This window comes from Cydia strobilella, chromosome 10 (genome assembly GCF_947568885.1).
Source record: "Cydia strobilella chromosome 10, ilCydStro3.1, whole genome shotgun sequence".
Taxonomy (NCBI): domain Eukaryota; kingdom Metazoa; phylum Arthropoda; class Insecta; order Lepidoptera; family Tortricidae; genus Cydia; species Cydia strobilella.
Genome location: NC_086050.1, coordinates 12,515,583 through 12,536,550, shown reverse-complemented (window position 1 = coordinate 12,536,550; position 20,968 = coordinate 12,515,583). Strand labels below are relative to the sequence as shown.

General features: G+C 41.5%; 1 protein-coding gene across 1 annotated transcript; it reads left to right on the top strand.

Moving 5' to 3' along the window:
* The first annotated feature begins 202 nt into the window (after window positions 1-202).
* LOC134744729 (death-associated inhibitor of apoptosis 2) lies at window positions 203-18,658 on the top strand. The gene is made up of 10 exons (XM_063678649.1): window positions 203-820; window positions 2,755-2,900; window positions 3,869-3,991; window positions 5,933-6,149; window positions 7,828-8,559; window positions 9,835-9,906; window positions 11,020-11,122; window positions 11,832-11,976; window positions 17,447-17,738; window positions 18,357-18,658. The coding sequence occupies exons 1-10, from the start codon at window positions 416-418 to the stop codon at window positions 18,477-18,479; spliced, it is 2,358 nt and encodes a 785-aa protein (XP_063534719.1). The 5' UTR covers window positions 203-415; the 3' UTR covers window positions 18,480-18,658.
* Window positions 18,659-20,968: the final 2,310 nt, after the last annotated feature.

The following is a 20,968-nucleotide window of genomic DNA, read 5'->3' as shown; positions in this document are numbered from 1 at the left end:
CGCGAAGCCGCGAACGTGAGTGTGGAGTCCACACTCCACACTCACGGTCGCAGCTTCGCGCCGCAATTCGCGCACGAGTGTGGAGGACCCTTATAGCCAACCGAAGACAGCCGCTAATATTCTATGTCAAACGAAATGTAGCGAAGGGATGTAGTCTATGGTCGATCCTCCTAGGTACGTGAAATGTCAAACTTTACTTTAGTCTTTCGTCATTCATTGCTTAAGTTTTATTGTATTGAAATATAACAAATTTTGTCCTTCAACATTGCTGTTATGTGATTATACGTTTTAAAAACAGCACAATTGATCATAAATCAAATCAATTTGATGAATCAGTTATTTTATTGAATACGTTGTAAACAGTGCAAGCAGTGCTATCTAGTTAGTGCGAAGTTTTTGTTTTATTTTAGAAAAAATGAATTTAGAGATTAATAGATTGAATACTTTTTCAAACTGGCCCATGGGAGCCCCAGTAGATCCGATACCAATAGCGAAGGGGGGCTTCTTTTATACTGGGCAAGGTACAGAGGTGGAGTGTTTTAGTTGTGGTGGAAAAATTTCGCAGTGGAATTACGGTGATCAAGTGATGATGCGACATCGGCGGATGGATCCCAACTGTCCATTCGTGGTGAACCCGCAGATGGCGGGGAACGAGCCACTCGTTTTAGATCGCGCGTTCACCACCCAGTCAGCCGCAGTTCCTGTGTCTGCTCCTGTCCCTGATGAGCTTGTGACAAACTCGCAAGACGCTGGGCCGACTGAAGAGGATGAAATGTATAAAAGTGATGCTCTCAGGCTGCTATCTTTTATCAATTGGCAGGTATGATGACTGTTTTGATTATGGTTTGTTGTTTATAAATTATAAACAATGCTAATTTTGTTATTTTTCTATTTATTTAGTCGTATGGCATATACGATTCATGGTCGCTTTACAAATTAATAGTTAGTTTTTGATTTACAATACCCTGGAAAATGTTTTTGTTCTTTATTAGCCACCATTGAAACATTGTAAATTTTGAAATTTCCAATGATTTAGTACTACTTTACTATGAATAACTGTATGAGGACACAGGCTTTTAGTCAATAGAGTGATCCGCTATTATCTCCCACATGATTAACCATTTGATTCTGAGAATTCACAAGCAGTCTGTATTCCTGTTACACATAACTATGCTTTACTTAATTTTATATTACTGATTGAATGTTACATAAGTGTTGGTCACTCCTAAACAATAAAATTTGGTGATATTTTCTTGAACACAACAATATAAAATTATAAATAACTTACACAAGCTATATATAGCCTTTATAGCTTGTGTATTTGTGTGTTATTTATTATTGAATGCAACTGCAGTGACCTATGTGGGCACTTACTTAATCAAGTTCAGTGGTTGACACACAATGCCAAACAAACATGAATAATGTATGCTATTGGCAATTGCTTTTTTTGTATCACTTCACATTGCCAAGTAGATGTTCAATAAATAACATTACCATATAAGATTTACGTACCTTCTGCCTGCAACTTGCAGACATGCATAGAAGTATCCATTGGAAATTCCACTCCCCTTTTAAGGTAGAACTTCTGTTATAAAAACTTTCCTGATTAACTTTGAAGCATTATCTTTTTTGGGGACTCAAACTATCTCCATAACAAATTTCATCCAAATTGGTTAAATGGTTTAAGATATACAGAAAACAGACAGAAAGAGTTATTCTCGTATTTATTGTATTAGTAAAGATAATATAGGTATTTAGCGACATTTATCTAGTTACATTCCTTATCATGAATGAATGTTAATTGCAATCTTGTATGATCTTTTAATTATCTTTGAATGTTGATTGAGGCAAAAGCTAGTTATCTACATTTCCTGGCTGTAATAATCTACTAAGTATATAATTTTACAGCCTTCACATCTAACAATGTCAAAGCAATAAATAATTTTAATGATGAAATAGACTAAGTAATTGGATTTTTGATTGTCACATTTCAAGGTCAACATTGTTTATTGAATCATGGCCAATCAGCTGACTAGCACAGGAATTCGCAGGACTTGTGACCTTGCTTGTGAAAAATTACCATTCTAATAAGTATAGTTTTCCTCGATCAATTAGCATGATTCACTCAGGCACACTATTGTATACCATAAATAGTCTAATAGATATTAACATCATCTATTGCATGTGTAAGTATTTGTATTATTTGAAAGCTAGAATGACCTAGGCCTCTTAAAGCTGTTGAATATTCGCTAACAGAGGTTATAGGTTTTCGCGGGCTTATTTTACCCCAACTCGACGTCATATTATTGCGCCTGTTTTGCGTGATGGGTTGTCAGCACTTTTCTCGCCAAAACTCTTCCAAGAAGAAGAACTTGACCAATATTCTTGTATGTAGCTTTGTGGATTGCAATCTATAACTACTTGTGGAATCCGTTTAATATGAGTCCAGTTACACTGACGTAATTACTGTATAAAGTTTGGTTTTCACATGTATAAAAATCTTTGTGACAAAGTCGGATAAGATGACTTCGCTTATAGAGACAAATCGCTTACTATGACCTATAAATAGTATAAATCCTATTTTTATGAAATTATGTCCAGTTATACTGACACATTCGGTTTTCGTGGCCGTCCCCACGTCTTTACCTGCGAGGATGTTTGGTGTGTGCATGGCGTGTATGTAGTTTAGGTTTTGATCCTCAGTAACAATGTCTAGCAAATTATCATTCAATTATTAAATTATGATTTTTCCAGGATGATTCCATATCCCGAGAAGCACTGGTCAATGCGGGGTTCTACCATGCCGGTGAGGGACGGCTGCGCTGCGCCTGGTGTGGGGGAGAGTTGGCTCCTTTTAGAAATCTTGGCTCTTTGGGAGCACCTGTAGATATACATCGGAGGTAAGTGGTTCTATCTTAAAGCAGTGTAAAAAAGTAGTGCTGGTTATTGACCGATAGGTAGTTCATTCATTAGAATTTAGCATTAACCAATAAACCCCACACCTTGATAAACTCTTTTAAAAACAAACTCGATGAACACTTTCGAAGACTACAAAACACAAGTGGACATTGATGTGCACGTGTCAGCTTTATGCTGCCTGTGCATTCACACATAATAATATTAATAATAATTATATGTAATGTAAAATGTAAGCAATGCTGGGGCGCCATTTAAGAAAATTTGCTTTAAACTATACCAAGTATAGTAAGAGTAGGGAATATGAAGGGAATTCCCTATTGGCGATAAGAAGAATTATACAAGATCTGGAGTCTATAATAGGCAAGGCAAGGCATGTGTACAAATTGAAATCACTGGCCTTTATTGCCTTCATCTGTGCTAAATGAACGTTTACTTATTTTGGCTTCTGAGCCCACAAAAATATTTACGATCTAAAAATGTTTGGTGCGTAATAATTTCAATTTTTTTTAACAGTAATTTTATGTGGAGAGGATACGTTACTTAACGTTGTTAAAAGAAATTACTGATTTTTGAAATTAGTAATACTTATATCTACTTAATAAACTGTTTTAGACTACTTCTTATTTTAGCGTTCCGTATAAAAATAGCAAAACATAAACTCGGTTAGGTTACCTAGTACTTACCTACATAAATATTTTTTTTTACCTTTAACATTTAGGCTCAAGTTTCTTTGACCATCAAGTAGCACATGGAATGAATCCTCTATCGAAGGACAGCCTCTGTTTTCTAGTGAACACTCAAACGCACCACGAAAAAAGTATTTGTATAAGGAAATAGTTAATCGTGCCAGCCGAATACGAGACGCAAGTCGTCGAAAAGTACACAGCACCAAGGTTTACGAATGCGTGGTCAGTTATCTAAGTCATTTATAGTATTTTACCTTTTACAGGTATTTCCCGCGGTGCGATTACGCTCTCCGACTAGATAATGCGTATCGCGCGTCCAACATATCGCCGCCATTCTCGCCACCACACACCCCCCAGGTGGAGTCTCCACGGAACTCCGTAATGTCGTAAGTGTTTTTAAATTTTTGACACAATTAATTATTTACCTGGTGGAACTTAACCTTTCATTGAGTGTGTCTATGTGGGTTTTAATACCCTTTCCAATAAAGGTGTAAATATTCTAGCCCGCCGCTTACGAGTTAATTTTGAGAACTGTTATTTCAAAAAAATGTCTAAACCAACAAACCTTTTTTTTAACGTTGGGAAAATGCGTTTATGCATGCCACCGGGCCCGGGGGAGCCAGGAGCGATGACGTACTAGCCAGTGGTAGGACTACTGTCTAAAACCACCAACGAATGCCGACTGCGCCTTGTAGAGGAGCGCCGCACGATCACTATCAGCATTCGACTGCGTACAAAACTAACAAACCTGCTAACCGCGCAAAGTCAGCCAGATCTCAATTCAATCCAGTACCGCTAGCTTTATATACATACATAATTATTCTAAAGCATATGAAAAACTTGCAGATGAATGATGTGTCACTGCCAAAAATTAAGATTATTTCATGGGGTAATCTAAATTCCTGTACCTACAAATTTGTATGACGTCACGTCATAATGTTGTAATAGAGTGGAGAGAAAAAGAGTCACATTCCATAAGCGTGCGTTATAGGTAAACCTACCTCACAGTGACTGAGCACCAATAATTTCGTACATGTGTCGTCAGGGGTCCCCCAAGGCTCCCATCTTGGTCCGTTGTTATTCAACGTTTTTATTAATGATGTCATTGAATGTTTTCAGCATTCGGAAGTCTTATTGTACCCAGATGACATGAAGATATTCAGTGTTATCACGTCACATAACGATTGTCTCAATCTACAATATGATCTCGACAGATTGAATAACTACTGCCAAAACAATAAACTAGGCCTTAACATTGAAAAATGTTGTTCTATCACATTTTCCCGTAAACGTAAGCCCATAGTTTATGACTACTCCATAAATGACAACCGCCTTAAAAAGGTGACGGAAATAAAAGATCTTGGCGTAAATATTGACCATGAGTTGCGGCTGACCGCCCATCTTGATAAAATTGTTCGGAAGGCCTACAGTATGCTCGGGTTTATATTTAGACAGAGTAAAGATTTTAAAGATCCTAAAACAATTATTCTTTTATATAATGCTTACGTAAGATCTCACCTAGAGTATGCCTCCACAGTATGGAGTCCTCATTTCTCTATCCATATTAATGCAATAGAAGGAATTAAAAAAAAAAAATCATTATCAAGCGGATGAAGTATAAATTCAAAGAATTTGATTCAGATAATATTATACCCCTTCAAATCAGACGCGAAATTAGGGATCAAACCTTACTATATAAAATCCTAAATAGGCTGGTCGACTCCCCCGCGCTACTCGCCCGCGCCTCTCTGCGCTGCGCGGACCCCCGCACGCGCTCCTCTAAATTATTCGCTGTCCCTTTCCATCGAACCACTTACGCAAAGAACAGATTTATCGTAAGAGCGTGTAAAAATTACAATGACAAATATTCTCATGTTGACTTGTTTTTCATTTCGTCAGTACAAAAATTTGTTTCTGCAATTAATAAGAGCAAATGAACAAATAATATAATATATTACTCTGCTACTATTAGGGCAAAAATACAATTGATTTTGATAGTTTACTATTGTAAAATTAAGTTAAATTAATGCATGTCACGTTTGTGGTTTCAAATTCGCATTGTTTAGTTCTTTAGCACTAGATCTAGAGATAGTTTAATTGAATTGTACAAACAAGTCTTGTTATTATCTAATTTCAGTAGTGGAAACTATTTTGGCTTATGTATGTATTTAAGTGTAATTATCTATATGTGTCATTTTTCGCTGTTTGTTTCCCATTATCAATAAATAAAAAATAAAAAAAATACATTTACCCGTCATTTAATATTTCATTTAAGACTCATCGTATCATTTACGAACCGCAAATATAGTCATAATATTGTATTGCAGTGAAGGCGCACTCCACAACTCACGTCTACTAGCGCGAAACGGCCAGAACTGTACCCAACTAGGCGTGGTAGGAGTGTCTGGGCCCGGCGTGCAGCACCCCGCGCTGGCGAGCCTGGCCGCGCGCCTGGCCACGTTCGCGGAGTGGCCGCGGGGCCGGCCGCAGGGACCAGACACCCTGGCCGAGGCGGGATTCTTTTACACCGGACAGGATGACCAAGTAAGGCGTTCTAATTTTTAGGGTTCCGTACCCAAAGGGTAAAAACGAGACCCTATTACTAAGACTCCGCTGTCCGTCTGTCTGCCACCAGGCTGTATCTCATGAACCATGATAGCTAGACAGTTGAAATTTTCCCAGATGATGTATTTCTGTTGCCGCTATAACAACTAATACTAAAAAGTACGGAACCCTCCGTGCGCGAGTCCGACTCGCACTTGGCCGGTTTTTTAATTGTTGTTTGCCGCAGCTGTCATGAGTTTAAGCTGGTGATCTAATGGAAATCGATTTTCGTCGGAAGTCGAAACATACAGAATCCGGCGACAAAATTTGCAACTCGGCCTTTGAAAAGAAACAATAAGCTAAATGCTAATAATAATAAAAAAACTACTGTTCCATAGAAAACATTTACAGATGATTCGCCCAAATGTATGAGACGGCAGATTTTTCTCGATTTCGTAGTTGAACCTCCCATAGTAAAAGTTGTTCAGTATGACCTATATGTTTACCTCTCAGAGTATGGACAAACATAACAAAAACACCCTGTATATAGAGAAATATTTAACAATTTTTTTCACAGATCGATGCAATCTAATACGATAGACATGATCATACATCGGGGTTTTTGGTGCGAAAATGATTTCGTGTATTTATGACTTTGTTTATTGTAAAATAATTACCAAACTATTAATTAAAAATAGGTAGTAAGCTCCAAATGTACTTAGAAATGTTAAAATAGTATCGGTTTTTACAAACTTTTACCTATTTTTTGGCTAGTGTAAAACATTCCCGCACCAAAACCCCCGATGTATGGACATAATATCAGAGATGCCATGTCTCAGTAAAAATCATTTCAAGAAAGTTTAATGATAATATGCAGATAACCTTATGTTCTCCTTATAAAAGTAATCAGATGAGACTATTTGCAACTCGATATTGTATGCTCAACCTTTGAAGGGAACGTGTTTATCAATAATGGACACTGGCGCGCATTGAACATAAGAACTTGTTCTTATTTTTGAGACCTTTTTAGGTGATTCGCTTGATTGATTTCATGTTTATTTATAGACAAAGGAATACTGAGACGCGTTAAGTAGTGCAAAGTATTATAGCCGCAATTTTACAGTATCTGCTTAAGACACAATTTAATACTACTCCACCACTTTGTTCTTTAGTTGTTCACCAATAAAGGAACTTGAATAATAAGATTGGTAGACGGTAGATTAAAGACGGTTTTATCGCTAAAAAGTAACAGTACAGTATTTATTACCTTTCTATGTAATTAGTAGTGGAAAAGAATAGGTATCTTTTTTATGATATAGGAGGCAAACGAGCAGACAGATACGCTGATGGTAAGCGATTATCGCCGCCCATGGACACCCGCAACACCAGGTTGTGAGTGCGTTGCCAGCCTTTAAGATGGTAGTACGCTCTTTTCTTGGTTTGAAGGTCATATCGGTCTGGAAATACCGCAGGCGACAGTTCATTTTACCGTTTAGCTGTGCGAGGCAGGAAGTTTCTGGAGAAACCGTCAGTTGAGGACTGCCAACCATCTAACTCTGTACTCGAAATGCATGATGGTGGTGGTTTCATCTGTACTTGAAGTGATAAATTAATAGTTATCAGGCTACTTGAGTATTTTTTGATTTATTGAATAACCATTATAACGTTTCGCCGCCAGGTGTGCTGTTTCTACTGCGACGGCGGGCTGGGGAAGTGGGAGGCGAGCGACGAGCCGTGGGCGGAGCACGCGCGCTGGTTCCCCGGCTGCGGCTTCGTGCAGCTCGTGAAGGGCGCGGACTTCGTGGCCCAACACCGAGCCGGCCAGCTGCCACCGCGGGCGGTAAGTACGTGGGCGGAGCACGCGCGCTGGTTCCCCGGCTGCGGCTTCGTGCAGCTCGTGAAGGGCGCGGACTTCGTGGCCCAACACCGAGCCGGCCAGCTGCCACCGCGGGCGGTAAGTACGTGGGCGGAGCACGCGCGCTGGTTCCCCGGCTGCGGCTTCGTGCAGCTCGTGAAGGGCGCGGACTTCGTGGCCCAACACCGAGCCGGCCAGCTGCCACCGCGGGCGGTAAGTACGTGGGCGGAGCACGCGCGCTGGTTCCCCGGCTGCGGCTTCGTGCAGCTCGTGAAGGGCGCGGACTTCGTGGCCCAACACCGAGCCGGCCAGCTGCCACCGCGGGCGGTAAGTACGTGGGCGGAGCACGCGCGCTGGTTCCCCGGCTGCGGCTTCGTGCAGCTCGTGAAGGGCGCGGACTTCGTGGCCCAACACCGAGCCGGCCAGCTGCCACCGCGGGCGGTAAGTACGTGGGCGGAGCACGCGCGCTGGTTCCCCGGCTGCGGCTTCGTGCAGCTCGTGAAGGGCGCGGACTTCGTGGCCCAACACCGAGCCGGCCAGCTGCCACCGCGGGCGGTACGTACTCGATAACGATATAAGTAACAGAGTTTCGATGTTCGCTAAACTGTCTTTCACGTATACTCTGTACGTGAGATTCGAGAAATGAGAATAAAAACACATGTCCACACAAAGTTTGACGCAAATTCCCCCACCGCGCTCCGGCATGTGAGTGAGACTAGGGCTATGTATGTACAGTCAGCAATACTATTAGCTTAGCACCTTTGCATACAAATTTCTATGCAGGAGGGGGTAACGTTTTCTCTGCAGCTGACTGTACATAGCAATGTCCCGCTCACACACATCCAATGTAAATACCGCTTACACTGGATACACATTATAGAGACATTTGCGATGCAGTCTGTAAATGATTTATTTATTTTATTATTCAAATTAGTTACACGGCATTACAGTATTACTACTAAAGCACTGCGAACTACAAAACAAATAAAAATACAAAGATACGAGAAAACACAAATAATAACAAAATACAATTTAAGCACTCGATTTGGGTGACGACGTAACAGCGTGGCTCCGTTGCGTCGTCTGACTCGGCGTAGGATTCGGCAGATTGCGCCGGAACCGTCGAAACACCACACCCTTCGGCCAGAACTCCGCGTTTGTGATGGTGGTTGCGAGGCTTGTGGTGGTGATGATGAAGTTTCTGGAACGGTAAAATTGCGATTTTAAAACATTTTAAGATGTATCGACAATTGAGTATCATCACGGTTGGCATATCCTGCCAGGATTCGTGTGAGACGGAAGGATTGGTGTGACGGTGTGACTTAATTAGTTAAGACGTGCTGATTGTACACAACAACACAACTTTGGGAACAAATTAAACTATTTTATTAAATACTAGCTTTTGCCCGCGACTTCGTCTGCGTGGAGTTAGTAATTTGGGTAGCTTTCCTTAATCCAATCTGCTTTTTATCGATTCCCCGTACAAACGTCTAGAAGGATGACTTCTGGGATAAAAAGTATAAAAACTACCATATGTCCTTCCCCGGGACTCAAACTATCTCCATACCAAATTTCAACTAAATCGGTTCATCTGTTTAAGCATAAGAGGTAACAGACAGACACACTTTCGTATTTATAATATTAGTATGGATTTTGATTTGTGTCCCGTTGCGGCAGTATGTGCCGGTTCGAATCCGGCCCTCACCACTGGAGGGCTTCGTCACTTTTTCTTTAATATATGACTTGTATTTCAGTTTATGTGTTGATGTTTTAGGAAATTTTAGTTATTCATATTGTACCTATATCTATATACCGATTTGTTTCTTGCAGAGGCCCGGTGACAGATCAGTTAACAATAGACAACGCAATCCATCAGTAAATTTTCCAGTCAATGAGAGCCAGGTAAATAACACATGCAATGCTATTAAATAACCGCGCTATTTGTTTTTGTTGTACAAAACGGGTTTGTGTGTTAGCCTGAACCCGTGGTGCCTTAAGGGGTCCACTGATTATCAGTCCGCCGGACGATATCAGCCTGTCAGTTAGAACAAAAATTTGACAGTTCTGAACAACTGACAGACCGTTATCGTCCGGCGGACTGGTAATCAGTAGGCCCCTTTAGAAAAACACCATCATTATCATCATCATCATTGGCCTTTTCTTCTATTGCCGACGATTTATGTTGCAACACCAGAGATACACCGTTTTTGGTGGCTGAATAGATGCGAGACCGACATGGTCTACCGCAGGCCTGACAAGACAGGTTTGCGGAAAACGATACTGAAACGCCTTGTTATCGTTTTTGCCTCTTGTCAACGAGTGCGTGTTTCCTCTCTGTCGCACTTGTAAATTCATACGTAAGTGTGACAGGGAGGCAACACGTCGAACGTGGTTCGCGGTAGGTCTCATCACAAACGTTGCGATCCTCCACAACGCGTTTGCGACACTCTGTCCGTTGTTCTGCGAGCATCTCCTATAAGCCTATATGTATCTGCCGAATCCGGAAAAAGTGACTCAAAAGAAAACTGTCGTCAAAATTATTTTTAGCTTTTAAGATTTTTATAATGTCTATTAGTTTGTAAGGTCGATTCACGGAAGCTGGCACGAATGGAATGAACGAATGAATGAATGGAAACATCTATGTGTGTAATGTAACAGATTAACCAATAAAATGGTGACTCTGGCTTTACGTATACCGATACATGTCACGCAATGACAGATACAATTCGGTTCATTCATTCCATTCGCGCCAGCTTTCGTGAATCGACCAGAGGGGCTACCGCGAAAACCGAAATTCGCAAATTACGCGGATCTTTCTCTATTACTCCAATGAAGGCGTAATTAGAGTGACAAAGACAGATACCCGCAATTTGCGAACTTCGATTTCGCGGTTATAGCCCTGTATCTTAGGAGCCTTAGTTGCCTGAAAATTAATGATATTTGATTTGATAAACAATAAAATACCTAATCCATACGTGTGTGTCGAGGTTAATTTTTTTAAATTTAATTTATCAGGTAGAGGAACAAATGGACTCTCAACAGGCGCTGGTCGCTTTAGGTGCAGGTTTGGACGCGGCGCGGGTACGACGCGCTATTCGACGCCGGTTGCAGACCACTGGTATGTTACCAATATCAATCAATACATTAACCGAGGGCTCCGTACTTTTTAGTATTGTTGTTATAGCGGCAACAGAAATACACCATTTGTTAAAATTTCAACTGTCTACTATCACGGTTCATGAGATACAGCCTGGTGACAGACAGACGGACAGCGGAGTGTTAGTAACAGGGTCCCGTTTTTACCCTTTGGGTATGGAACCCTAAAAACTAGTAACGGGTCAGTTTGTATTTTACTTTCTACTGCTAGAAGTACACGTACCACTTAACCTCATGCCGTCCAATGTACATTACGATCTACGATGTACACTCAGTTTCGTTGGAATGTCAACGTTTGTTAAAATAAACAAAGAAGGATTAAAAGTAAGAAAGTGTACTCTTATGAAAAAAGCCTAAAATATTAAAAATGTAATTTATATTTATAAGACGTAAAAACTAGCAACACATGAAATGTCATTGTAGTCTACGGATTAAAAAAACAGACTAGTCTAATCGTTTTCGGAGTAATAACGACGTAAAGATTCATTTGAATACAAGAACGTAAAAATTTACTCAAAGAATCTTATTTTCTTTAACGTTAATACTAACCATAAGTAGGAGCTGTATAGAAAAAGTGGACTTTGTTAGGACACCGACTTTACAGGTTTGATATTTTATGTTTTTGCTCGGTTTCCTTTAAATAATTTACCAAAAAAAACTTTAATCTTCAGGGTTGCCGTTCACGTCATCGGAGGCGCTGATTGACGCGGTACTGGACGAGCAGCTAAACGAAGAGAGTTGGGGAGTGACCACCAACCAGCGGTTCGCTAGAGATATCCTCGCCGAAGCGCTGAGGGAGTTTGCTCCTGCTGCTGGGTAAATATTTAACCCAAAAGGTATTCTTTTTAATCCATGCTGCCCGAGAGACATGTTGAAAGCAGTAATCAAACGCCTGCCTATTCATCATAAAAAAAAATAAAAAAATCACAAGAATGAAGCTTTTATAACGGCTCCCTGAAAAGCGCTAATAGATGCAACTGAATGAAGAAAGTTGGGGAGTGAACACCAACCAGCGCTTCGGTAGAGATATCCTCGCCAAAGCGCTGAGGGAGTTTGCTCCTGCTGCCGAGTAAATATACGACCCGGAGGATATTTTTTAGGGTTCCGTACCCAAAGGGTAAAAACGGGACCCTATTACTAAGACTCCGCTGTCCGTCTGTCTGTCACCAGGCTGTATCTCATGAACCGTGATAGCTAGGCAGTTGAAATTTTCACAGATGATGTATTTCTGTTGCCGCTATAAAAACAAATACTAAAAAGTACGGAACCCTCGGTGCGCGAGTCCGACCCGCACTTGGCCGGTTTTTGTTATTTAAATCCATACTGCCTGAGAAACATGCTGAACTTACTATGTGAGAGTCACGAGGCCGTTGTATTCAAGTCGAAGTTTCTCTTCAACTCCTATTAGAAAGATACTCTTTAGTTTCTGAACTACCTACAAAAAAATGTCTGCAGAAGTTTCTGTAAAAAATCTATTCTAAATAATAGTGATATAACAAATTACCTATACCTATATATAGGGTATTTGACTTCTATAGTCAAATCAGTTTCTTTTTACGAACTGTCAAAATGATTTGCCACTGCGAAATTTATATGAAATACTAGCAAATGACGTCACGGTCAAGTTACCAACTCTTTATAGTTAAAATGAATTATTTCACACCATGCATGAAATAAAGCACCAGAACATTAACAGATTTCGTAGACAGCAGTTATTTTTAGACACAATTTCTGTCTATAAATAAATAATTTGTGTCTAAAAATAACTGCTGTCTACGAAATCTATTAATGTTCTGGTGCTTTATTTCATGCATGGTGTGAAATAGGTCATTTGAAACATAGTCAACATCCCTATTACTGCTTACTGCTTACTGCTAGCCTTTCTCCGCAGACGTCTTGTCTGGTTGCCCTTGGCATAGGCCTCTCCCATATTCCTCCACGAGTCCCTGTCCAGAGCCTGTCTTCTCCAGAAGGCTCCAGCCACCTGCCTGAACTCGTCTTCCCATCTCATTTTTTGTCTTCCATCATCCCTTTTTCCGTCTCTTGGGTACCATGTTGTGATGTCTTTTGACCATTTTTCTCTTTTGTCTCGGAGCATGTGGCCGGTCCACTTCCATTTTAGTTTTTTCATAGTGTGGTTTACGTCGATTATTTTTGTTCTCTTTCTAATGTCCTCCAGTTTTATTCTATCTCTAAGTTTTATATTCAACATGCTTCATACTATTTTGGCAGACTTGGAGAGCTTTCCTCTCCTTGACAGTTAGGGGCCAAGTTTGACATCCATATGTAAGGCAGGGAAGGATACAAGTGTTAAATACTTTGGACTTAATGTTTGTTGGTATTTGGTTGTTCTTCACTATTTCCTTTAAAGACCAATATCTTTTCCATGAGTTCCCGATTCTAGTGTCTACTTCTTGTTGTGTCAAGTTTTGAGGTGATATCACTTGTCCAAGATATGTGTATTGTTCTACATAGGCAATGAGGTTGTGGTCTATGTATATGTCTTCCTTTACACTGTTGGTCATTATCTTGGTTTTTTCAGTGTTCATAGATAGCCCCACTTCTTTGCTGCGGTCTGCAAGCTGTTGTAGCATTAGGTTTAGGTCCTTCGGGTTGTCACTCAGTAGAATAATGTCGTCAGCAAACCTTAGATTTGTTAGTTTTGCTCCATTTATGTTAAGACCAAAAGATTCCCAGTTAAGTTTTCTAAATACATATTCAAGAACTGCAGAAAACAGCTTTGGTGATAAGGGGTCTCCCTGCTTAACTCCTTTCTGCATGTTAAATAATTGACCATCTCTTTCTGTTCGTATTTTAGCTGTTGAATTTTTATATAGTTCTTGGATTATCCTTATGTATTTTGTTGGTATGTTTTGTGTCCTCAACGCTTCCCATATGTACTTATGTTTCAGTGAGTCGAACGCTTTATTGTAATCTATGAAAGCAAAGTAGTAGATTTTGTTGTATTCTTCATATTTTTCTATCAGCTGTTTGATTGTATGGATATGGTCGACAGTTGAAAATCCACTTCGAAACCCAGCTTGCTCCTTAGGTTGGTTTTCCTCTAATTCTCTGTTTATTCGGTTTAAGGTAACTTTGGAAAATATTTTGTACAAGTTTGTTATTAAGCTGATGGGTCTGTAGTTGTTGACTAGGCTTTTGTCGCCCTTTTTATGAAGTAGTATAATTGTAGAGGTTGTCCATTGTTCTGGTATAGTTTCCGCTATCATAATGTCATTAAATAATTTTGTTGTGGTTCCTAAGATTTGGTCTATACATCCTTTTATTATTTCGTTAGGTATTTTGTCATCACCAGGGGCTTTTCCATTTTTTTGAGATAGGATTGCTTGTCTTACTTCACTTTCCAGAATAGTAGGGACTTCTTCCTCATCTTTATATTCTAGGGGACTGTTGGTGTTCTCTGTATCACTGTATAGTTCCCGATAGAATTCTGTTGCGGTGTCTATGATCAGTGGGCGGGTAGAGACTTTAGTTGCTGTTACTTTGTTGTGTAGGTTGGGTATCCATTCAGTTTTATCCCTTAGTTCTTTTAGTGCCTTTTTTGTTCCTCCTGTTCTCTCTATATGGTGTTGTATCGTCTGCAGTCTAGATCTTGCTGTATGTTTTCTAATTTTGTTGTTGATTTCTTTACTCAATTCTGCAATTTCTTTTCTGTTCACGGTTCTGTTCACTATAAGACGCTTTCTAGTTTCCATCAGAGCCCTTGCTTCATCCCCAATCTTATCTTTGTATATTTTCGAGTTGTTGATTTTGCAGGATATAGCTTTTAGTTCTCTTTCTAGTGTATTGTACTTATTCTGAATTGTATCCTCATTTTTGTTTTTGATCATCTGGAGATTAGTTTTTAAAGGTGTTAATAGGTCTTTCGGGAGCGGTAGGTGTATTGGTCTACTGTTTGTTGCTCTAATTATTTGTTTTCTACTTGTTTTAGGCTGCTTCATATTAATTTTGCTTCTTACCATGCGGTGGTTTGTGTTGAAGTTGAGTTGGTTTACTGTGTCTAGATCTTTGAAAATGGATGGCTTGTTGGTCAGAATGTAGTCTATCTCATTTTTTGTTTGGCCATTTGGCGAAACCCATGTCCATTTCTTACTATGTTTCTTTTTATAAAAGCTGTTCATTATCTTGAGGTTGTAGGTGAAGGCTAGGTTTATCAAGCGTTTCCCGTTGTCATTCCTTTCTCCAGTGCTGAATTTACCAATAACTGCATTTACTCTATTGTCGGTTGTCTGGTTTCCACCACTTTCTTGACTTTTCTTCCCTATTTTGCCATTAAAATCTCCCATGACAATAATGTTTTTATGGGCAGCCTCTAGTGTAGTCGAAAGTTGCTGGTAGAACTCATCTTTTTTGCTTTTGATGCTGCTTCGGTTGGTGCATAGATTTGTATAATAGTCCACACGTTCTTATGTCCTTGCAGGTCTATATTTAATATTGCAATCCTTTCGGATATACCTTTGAACTCTATAATTTGCTTTTTAAGATGTTTTTTTACCATAAATCCGACTCCGTGGTGTCCTTTGGTTTCACCTATATAGTAGAGGATATAGTTTTCGTGTTCTTCAATTTGGTTTCCTTGTCGTCTTACTTCGCTTATGCCGAGAATGTCCCATTTGATGTTTTCCAATGCTGTTTCGAGTTCCAGTAGTTTTTCATTGGTTCTTAGAGACAGTGTGTTCAGGGTGGCTATGTATATGTTGTTGGAATTTGTTCGGAGGGTTTGGTCATCTTCCCCCACGGTGACCAACCGGCTTGGGGTGTGTTTAGATTTTGTTGTTTTAGTTAAGGTTTTGACACTTATTTCCGTTAGGTTCTGGATGTTTTTATTTGTTGTTGTTTTAGATTTAGTTTTAACATTTTCTTTAGTTTTCTTGCAGGTGTGTTTTTTTGTTTTTGTTTTAGATAAAGTTTTGAAATTTGTTTCAGTTTGGTTCCGGGTATTTGTTGTTGTTTTAGATAAGGTTTGGACGTTTGTTTTGGTTTGGTTCTCGTTGTTGTTGTTGTTGGTGGCGCAGGTCAGTTTTTTGAGATTTCCGACATGGACGTGGATCTACTTCTTTCAAGGAAATTTAAAATGTTAGGTTTTATAATTTCTCTTGGCGTTCCTGTGTTTTTTGGTGCATCTGTTGTATTTATTTTCTTCTGATTTGAGGCATCTGGTGAGACTGACTCTTCTCTTTTCCTTTTATCCCTGATATTATTTGTTGGTTTTTTCACTATAAGCTTATCATACTTTATGAAGGCCACATTTCCTTTCTTCTTTTCTTCCTCCACTTGGTTTTGTAGCTGTTTTCTCTTTTCAAGTACCTCCTTAGGGAAATCTTCTTTTATGTAGATACCTTCCGGAAGTTTCGCTCTGTTTTTAAGTATCAAGTGTTTTTTCCATGTTGATGCAATGGAGATGACAACGGGCCGGTTTTTGTCGCTGACTTTTTTGCCGATTCTATATATATTGTTGATTTCTTGACTGTCCAAGTATGTTCCGGATTCAACTATAGTTTCCTTCACGTAATCAACCAGTTCGGCTTCAGTTTTTCCGATTTCCTCAATTCCAAACACTACCAAGTTATTTTTTCTTTTTTCTCTTTCGATAAAACTGAGTTTTTCCTCTAAAGTACATATTTTTGTCTTAAGTTGAGTATTTTCGTCCGTTAATGATTTGAGCCTGTCATCAATCGCCACCATGACGTTACTTGTCACTGCGTTTGTTATGTTGGCAGTTTGTTCGTCTAATTTTTTGTCTATGCGTGCCCACAGTTCTTCAATACATTTCTTCATTATTTGTATTTTTTGTTAGGTTGGTATTTGTATGCACCGAGTTCCTGTTTTAGGTTATGTCGTCGGATTTTATTTTATGTTTTTTCTTAATTAATGCGTTCCCCACCGTAACACTTCCTATTATTATCCTTTTATTGCTCACAACACAAGTTTTGGTAACCAGCTGGCACTTTTCGCACTAATGTTTGACTATTTCACTTCGATTCTAATGGCGGCCGTGCAGCGTCGGGTCGGATGTTTTAGCAATTATTCTGCAAGTACTGCGTTTCACACCGTGTCACTTTTCACTATTGTTTTTTAATGTTCACTGCACTGTTTTCCACTGTTTTTGGTATCCAACTCGCACTATTTCCACTTAAGTTAATTAATTACTTGCGGAGCGTAATGGCGGACGTGTTCGCTCTACGATCACCGGAACCGGCCTATATACATCCCTATTACGATAACCTAAATTCATTAATTATGTACTAAACTATCACAATTCCAGATTAATACCATCACCAGACTGCGACCAAACATCTCAGTCAGAAAGTTCCTCGCGATCGCGGACGCCCAACGAACCTCAACCCAGCCAAGAAGTTATAGTAGCACATGCTGATACTAGTCAAACTGCCAGAGACCCTGTCAGGCTAAACAGTAGAGTTAGCAATGACAGTGATAGAACTGACAGAGTGGAAAGTGAGAAGGAAACCAGTCCGGTGAGGAAGAAATTGTCTTTGGAGGAGGAGAATAGGCAGCTGAAGGAAGCGAGGCTGTGCAAAGTGTGTATGGATAGTGAGGTGAGTGGTCTTAATTTTTTTATTCTTATATTATATATGCGCCACTGAAGCCACAGTACACAGACACCGCATTATGAGGCGTTTATAAAGAGCAAGAGGTCACCACACATAAGGTGCAATTTTACTTCTAAATTGCTACGATTCGAGCAGCACAATTGAGTTATATTCTACATCATATTATAATAACAGTCCAAATACACCCCTAAAGCATAATAATTTTTTTGAAATATTTTCTATTAAACGAGTACTGGTAATAATAGTGGACGTAACTGAAATTAGCGGTCGCGCTCACATACTAAAGGTCGGTTGCACCAACTGTTAGTAATCGTTAAAGAGTTCGCTAAATTTTATTGTATGGATAGTTTCATAGTAAACCGCCGCGGCGCTCCCGGTGACGTTGATCAGTCTGTCAAGTGCGGATGGTGCAACTGGCACTAAATGTATAGGAGAGATGTGGTGACCTTGATTGTCTTATTGCTCCGTTTAGTAGTAAAGGTGGTCTGTGGTCCCGGGCACATAAGCTCCGCGCTCAAACTCCGCTGCAGCGTGACGAAGCCTTTAACCGTATGATGCCTCTGAGATGCAGTCCTCCTTCAGTATTGTGTATGTGTGTGTCAGGTGAGCGTGGTGTTCCTGCCGTGCGGGCACCTGGTGTCGTGCGCGCGCTGCGGCGCGGCGCTGGCGTCGTGCCCGCTGTGCCGCGAGCCCGTGCGCGCGCTTGTACGCGCCTACCTCGCGTGACGTCACCAGGTGAGTGTGTGTCAGGTGAGCGTGGTGTTCCTGCCGTGCGGGCACCTGGTGTCGTGCGCGCGCTGCGGCGCGGCGCTGGCGTCGTGCCCGCTGTGCCGCGAGCCCGTGCGCGCGCTTGTACGCGCCTACCTCGCGTGACGTCACCAGGTGAGTGTGTGTCGGGGAGCGTGGTGTTCCTGCCGTGCGGGCACCTGGTGTCGTGCGCGCGCTGCGGCGCGGCGCTGGCGTCGTGCCCGCTGTGCCGCGAGCCCGTGCGCGCGCTTGTACGCGCCTACCTCGCGTGACGTCACCAGGTGAGTGTGTGTCGGGGAGCGTGGTGTTCCTGCCGTGCGGGCACCTGGTGTCGTGCGCGCGCTGCGGCGCGGCGCTGGCGTCGTGCCCGCTGTGCCGCGAGCCCGTGCGCGCGCTTGTACGCGCCTACCTCGCGTGACGTCACCAGGTGAGTGTGTGTCGGGGAGCGTGGTGTTCCTGCCGTGCGGGCACCTGGTGTCGTGCGCGCGCTGCGGCGCGGCGCTGGCGTCGTGCCCGCTGTGCCGCGAGCCCGTGCGCGCGCTTGTACGCGCCTACCTCGCGTGACGTCACCAGGTGAGTGTGTGTCGGGGAGCGTGGTGTTCCTGCCGTGCGGGCACCTGGTGTCGTGCGCGCGCTGCGGCGCGGCGCTGGCGTCGTGCCCGCTGTGCCGCGAGCCCGTGCGCGCGCTTGTACGCGCCTACCTCGCGTGACGTCACCAGGTGAGTGTGTGTCGGGGAGCGTGGTGTTCCTGCCGTGCGGGCACCTGGTGTCGTGCGCGCGCTGCGGCGCGGCGCTGGCGTCGTGCCCGCTGTGCCGCGAGCCCGTGCGCGCGCTTGTACGCGCCTACCTCGCGTGACGTCACCAGGTGAGTGTGTGTCGGGGAGCGTGGTGTTCCTGCCGTGCGGGCTCCTGGTGTCGTGCGCGCGCTGCGGCGCGGCGCTGGCGTCGTGCCCGCTGTGCCGCGAGCCCGTGCGCGCGCTTGTACGCGCCTACTTCGCGTGACGTCACCAGGTGAGTGTGTGTCGGTGAGCGTGGTGTTCCTGCCGTGCGGGCACCTGGTGTCGCGAGACCGTTCGACCTTACGTGGCGTCATCAGGTCAGTCTCCGCAACTCATGCCGCCCTATCCTACACCTAAACCAGGAGTCGCCAATCTATGATCCGGGAACCCTTGCGGTTTGACCCGCGAAAAGGAAGCGGGAGAACCGAAGTTATCATTCGTTACTTCAAAAGCAGCTAAAGTCAAAAGTTAACATGTTTCACAGCCTGACTACGTTCGATAAGCAAAGAAAATTGTAAAGGTGAAAATACTGGTTAATTTTTAATTGTGCGCTTGCTACCGGTTAATTCGACAATTATTAAAAAAACCGGCCAAGTGCGAGTCGGACTCGCGTTCCAAGGGTTCCGTACATTATACACAATTTTTAACAATGTATTTTTTATATATGCAATTAAGAAATTAACATAAATACGTTCATTTAATAGTATTTAATTTAGTTGTAGATTATTTAGTAAGTCAGTTCTTCTTGATTACAGATGAAAGTCACTGCTTGCCTACAAAAACAAAAACACACACAGCATCACAAGTACGATATCTAAAACGTATCGCTCACGGCAAATATTTGCAGCGATTTAGGCACGATTTACGTATTTATTTGATATAATTATTATTTTAATTTGATTCTAAAAGATCGGTTACTAATAAATCTAATAATAATGGGTAGAAATTTATTGAGGGCGCCACTGAGCGTACGCAGGCAACAGGCAACATAATATGCTGTATTTGCATGATAGTTGCAAACAAACATTTAAACATTCATGTATTTGTGCCACATAACATAATTGTCCTATATATGTCGCTTAACTTCAAACTCGGGTAAATCCATCTGTCAGATTATGCGATTTTGCTATTAAGAAAAGGTACAGATGTAGTGCATAATTGTTTTCCATCGTATTTTCTCGGAAACGTTCGTATTTGTCATGCTACTTCAGTCAACCTCAGTAGTTTTTGTACCGAGACGTTTTCGTACGTTTCCGTGAAAATACGATGGAAAATAATTATGCACTACATCTGTAATAGGGTAGATATTTGCTGAGAGGGTCGAATGGATTTACCCGAAATTGAAGTTAAGCGACACATATTTGCTGTCGAGGACTCGAGACTGTTCTATTTAAAAGTAAAATTTAATAGATATAAATGCAGATTTTTGGTGACTTCAACAATGTTACCAGCTATGTTACTTTATTCCTACATTGCGTCTTTGTCGCTGCAAAAAATCGCTCTGAGAGATGTTTAGCATTAAATAACAGTTCCATAATATTGTCTTCGGTTACCGCGATAGTTACTCATGAAATAAAACTATGAAAACGGATTATATCGCGTATATTGAATTTATAATACATCCCGACGTTTCGAACTCTTTACAGCGTTCGTGGTCAACGGGTCACCCGTATTATAAATTCAATATAC

Bases quoted from the DNA above. Each gene is read 5' to 3' on its own strand.
- LOC134744729 (XM_063678649.1), top strand. From the start codon at position 416: ATGAATTTAGAGATTAATAGATTGAATACTTTTTCAAACTGGCCCATG. The intron at 821-2,754 runs GTATGATGACTG...TGATTTTTCCAG, and splicing joins TATCTTTTATCAATTGGCAG to GATGATTCCATATCCCGAGA. The intron at 3,992-5,932 runs GTAAGTGTTTTT...ATTGTATTGCAG, and splicing joins CCACGGAACTCCGTAATGTC to TGAAGGCGCACTCCACAACT.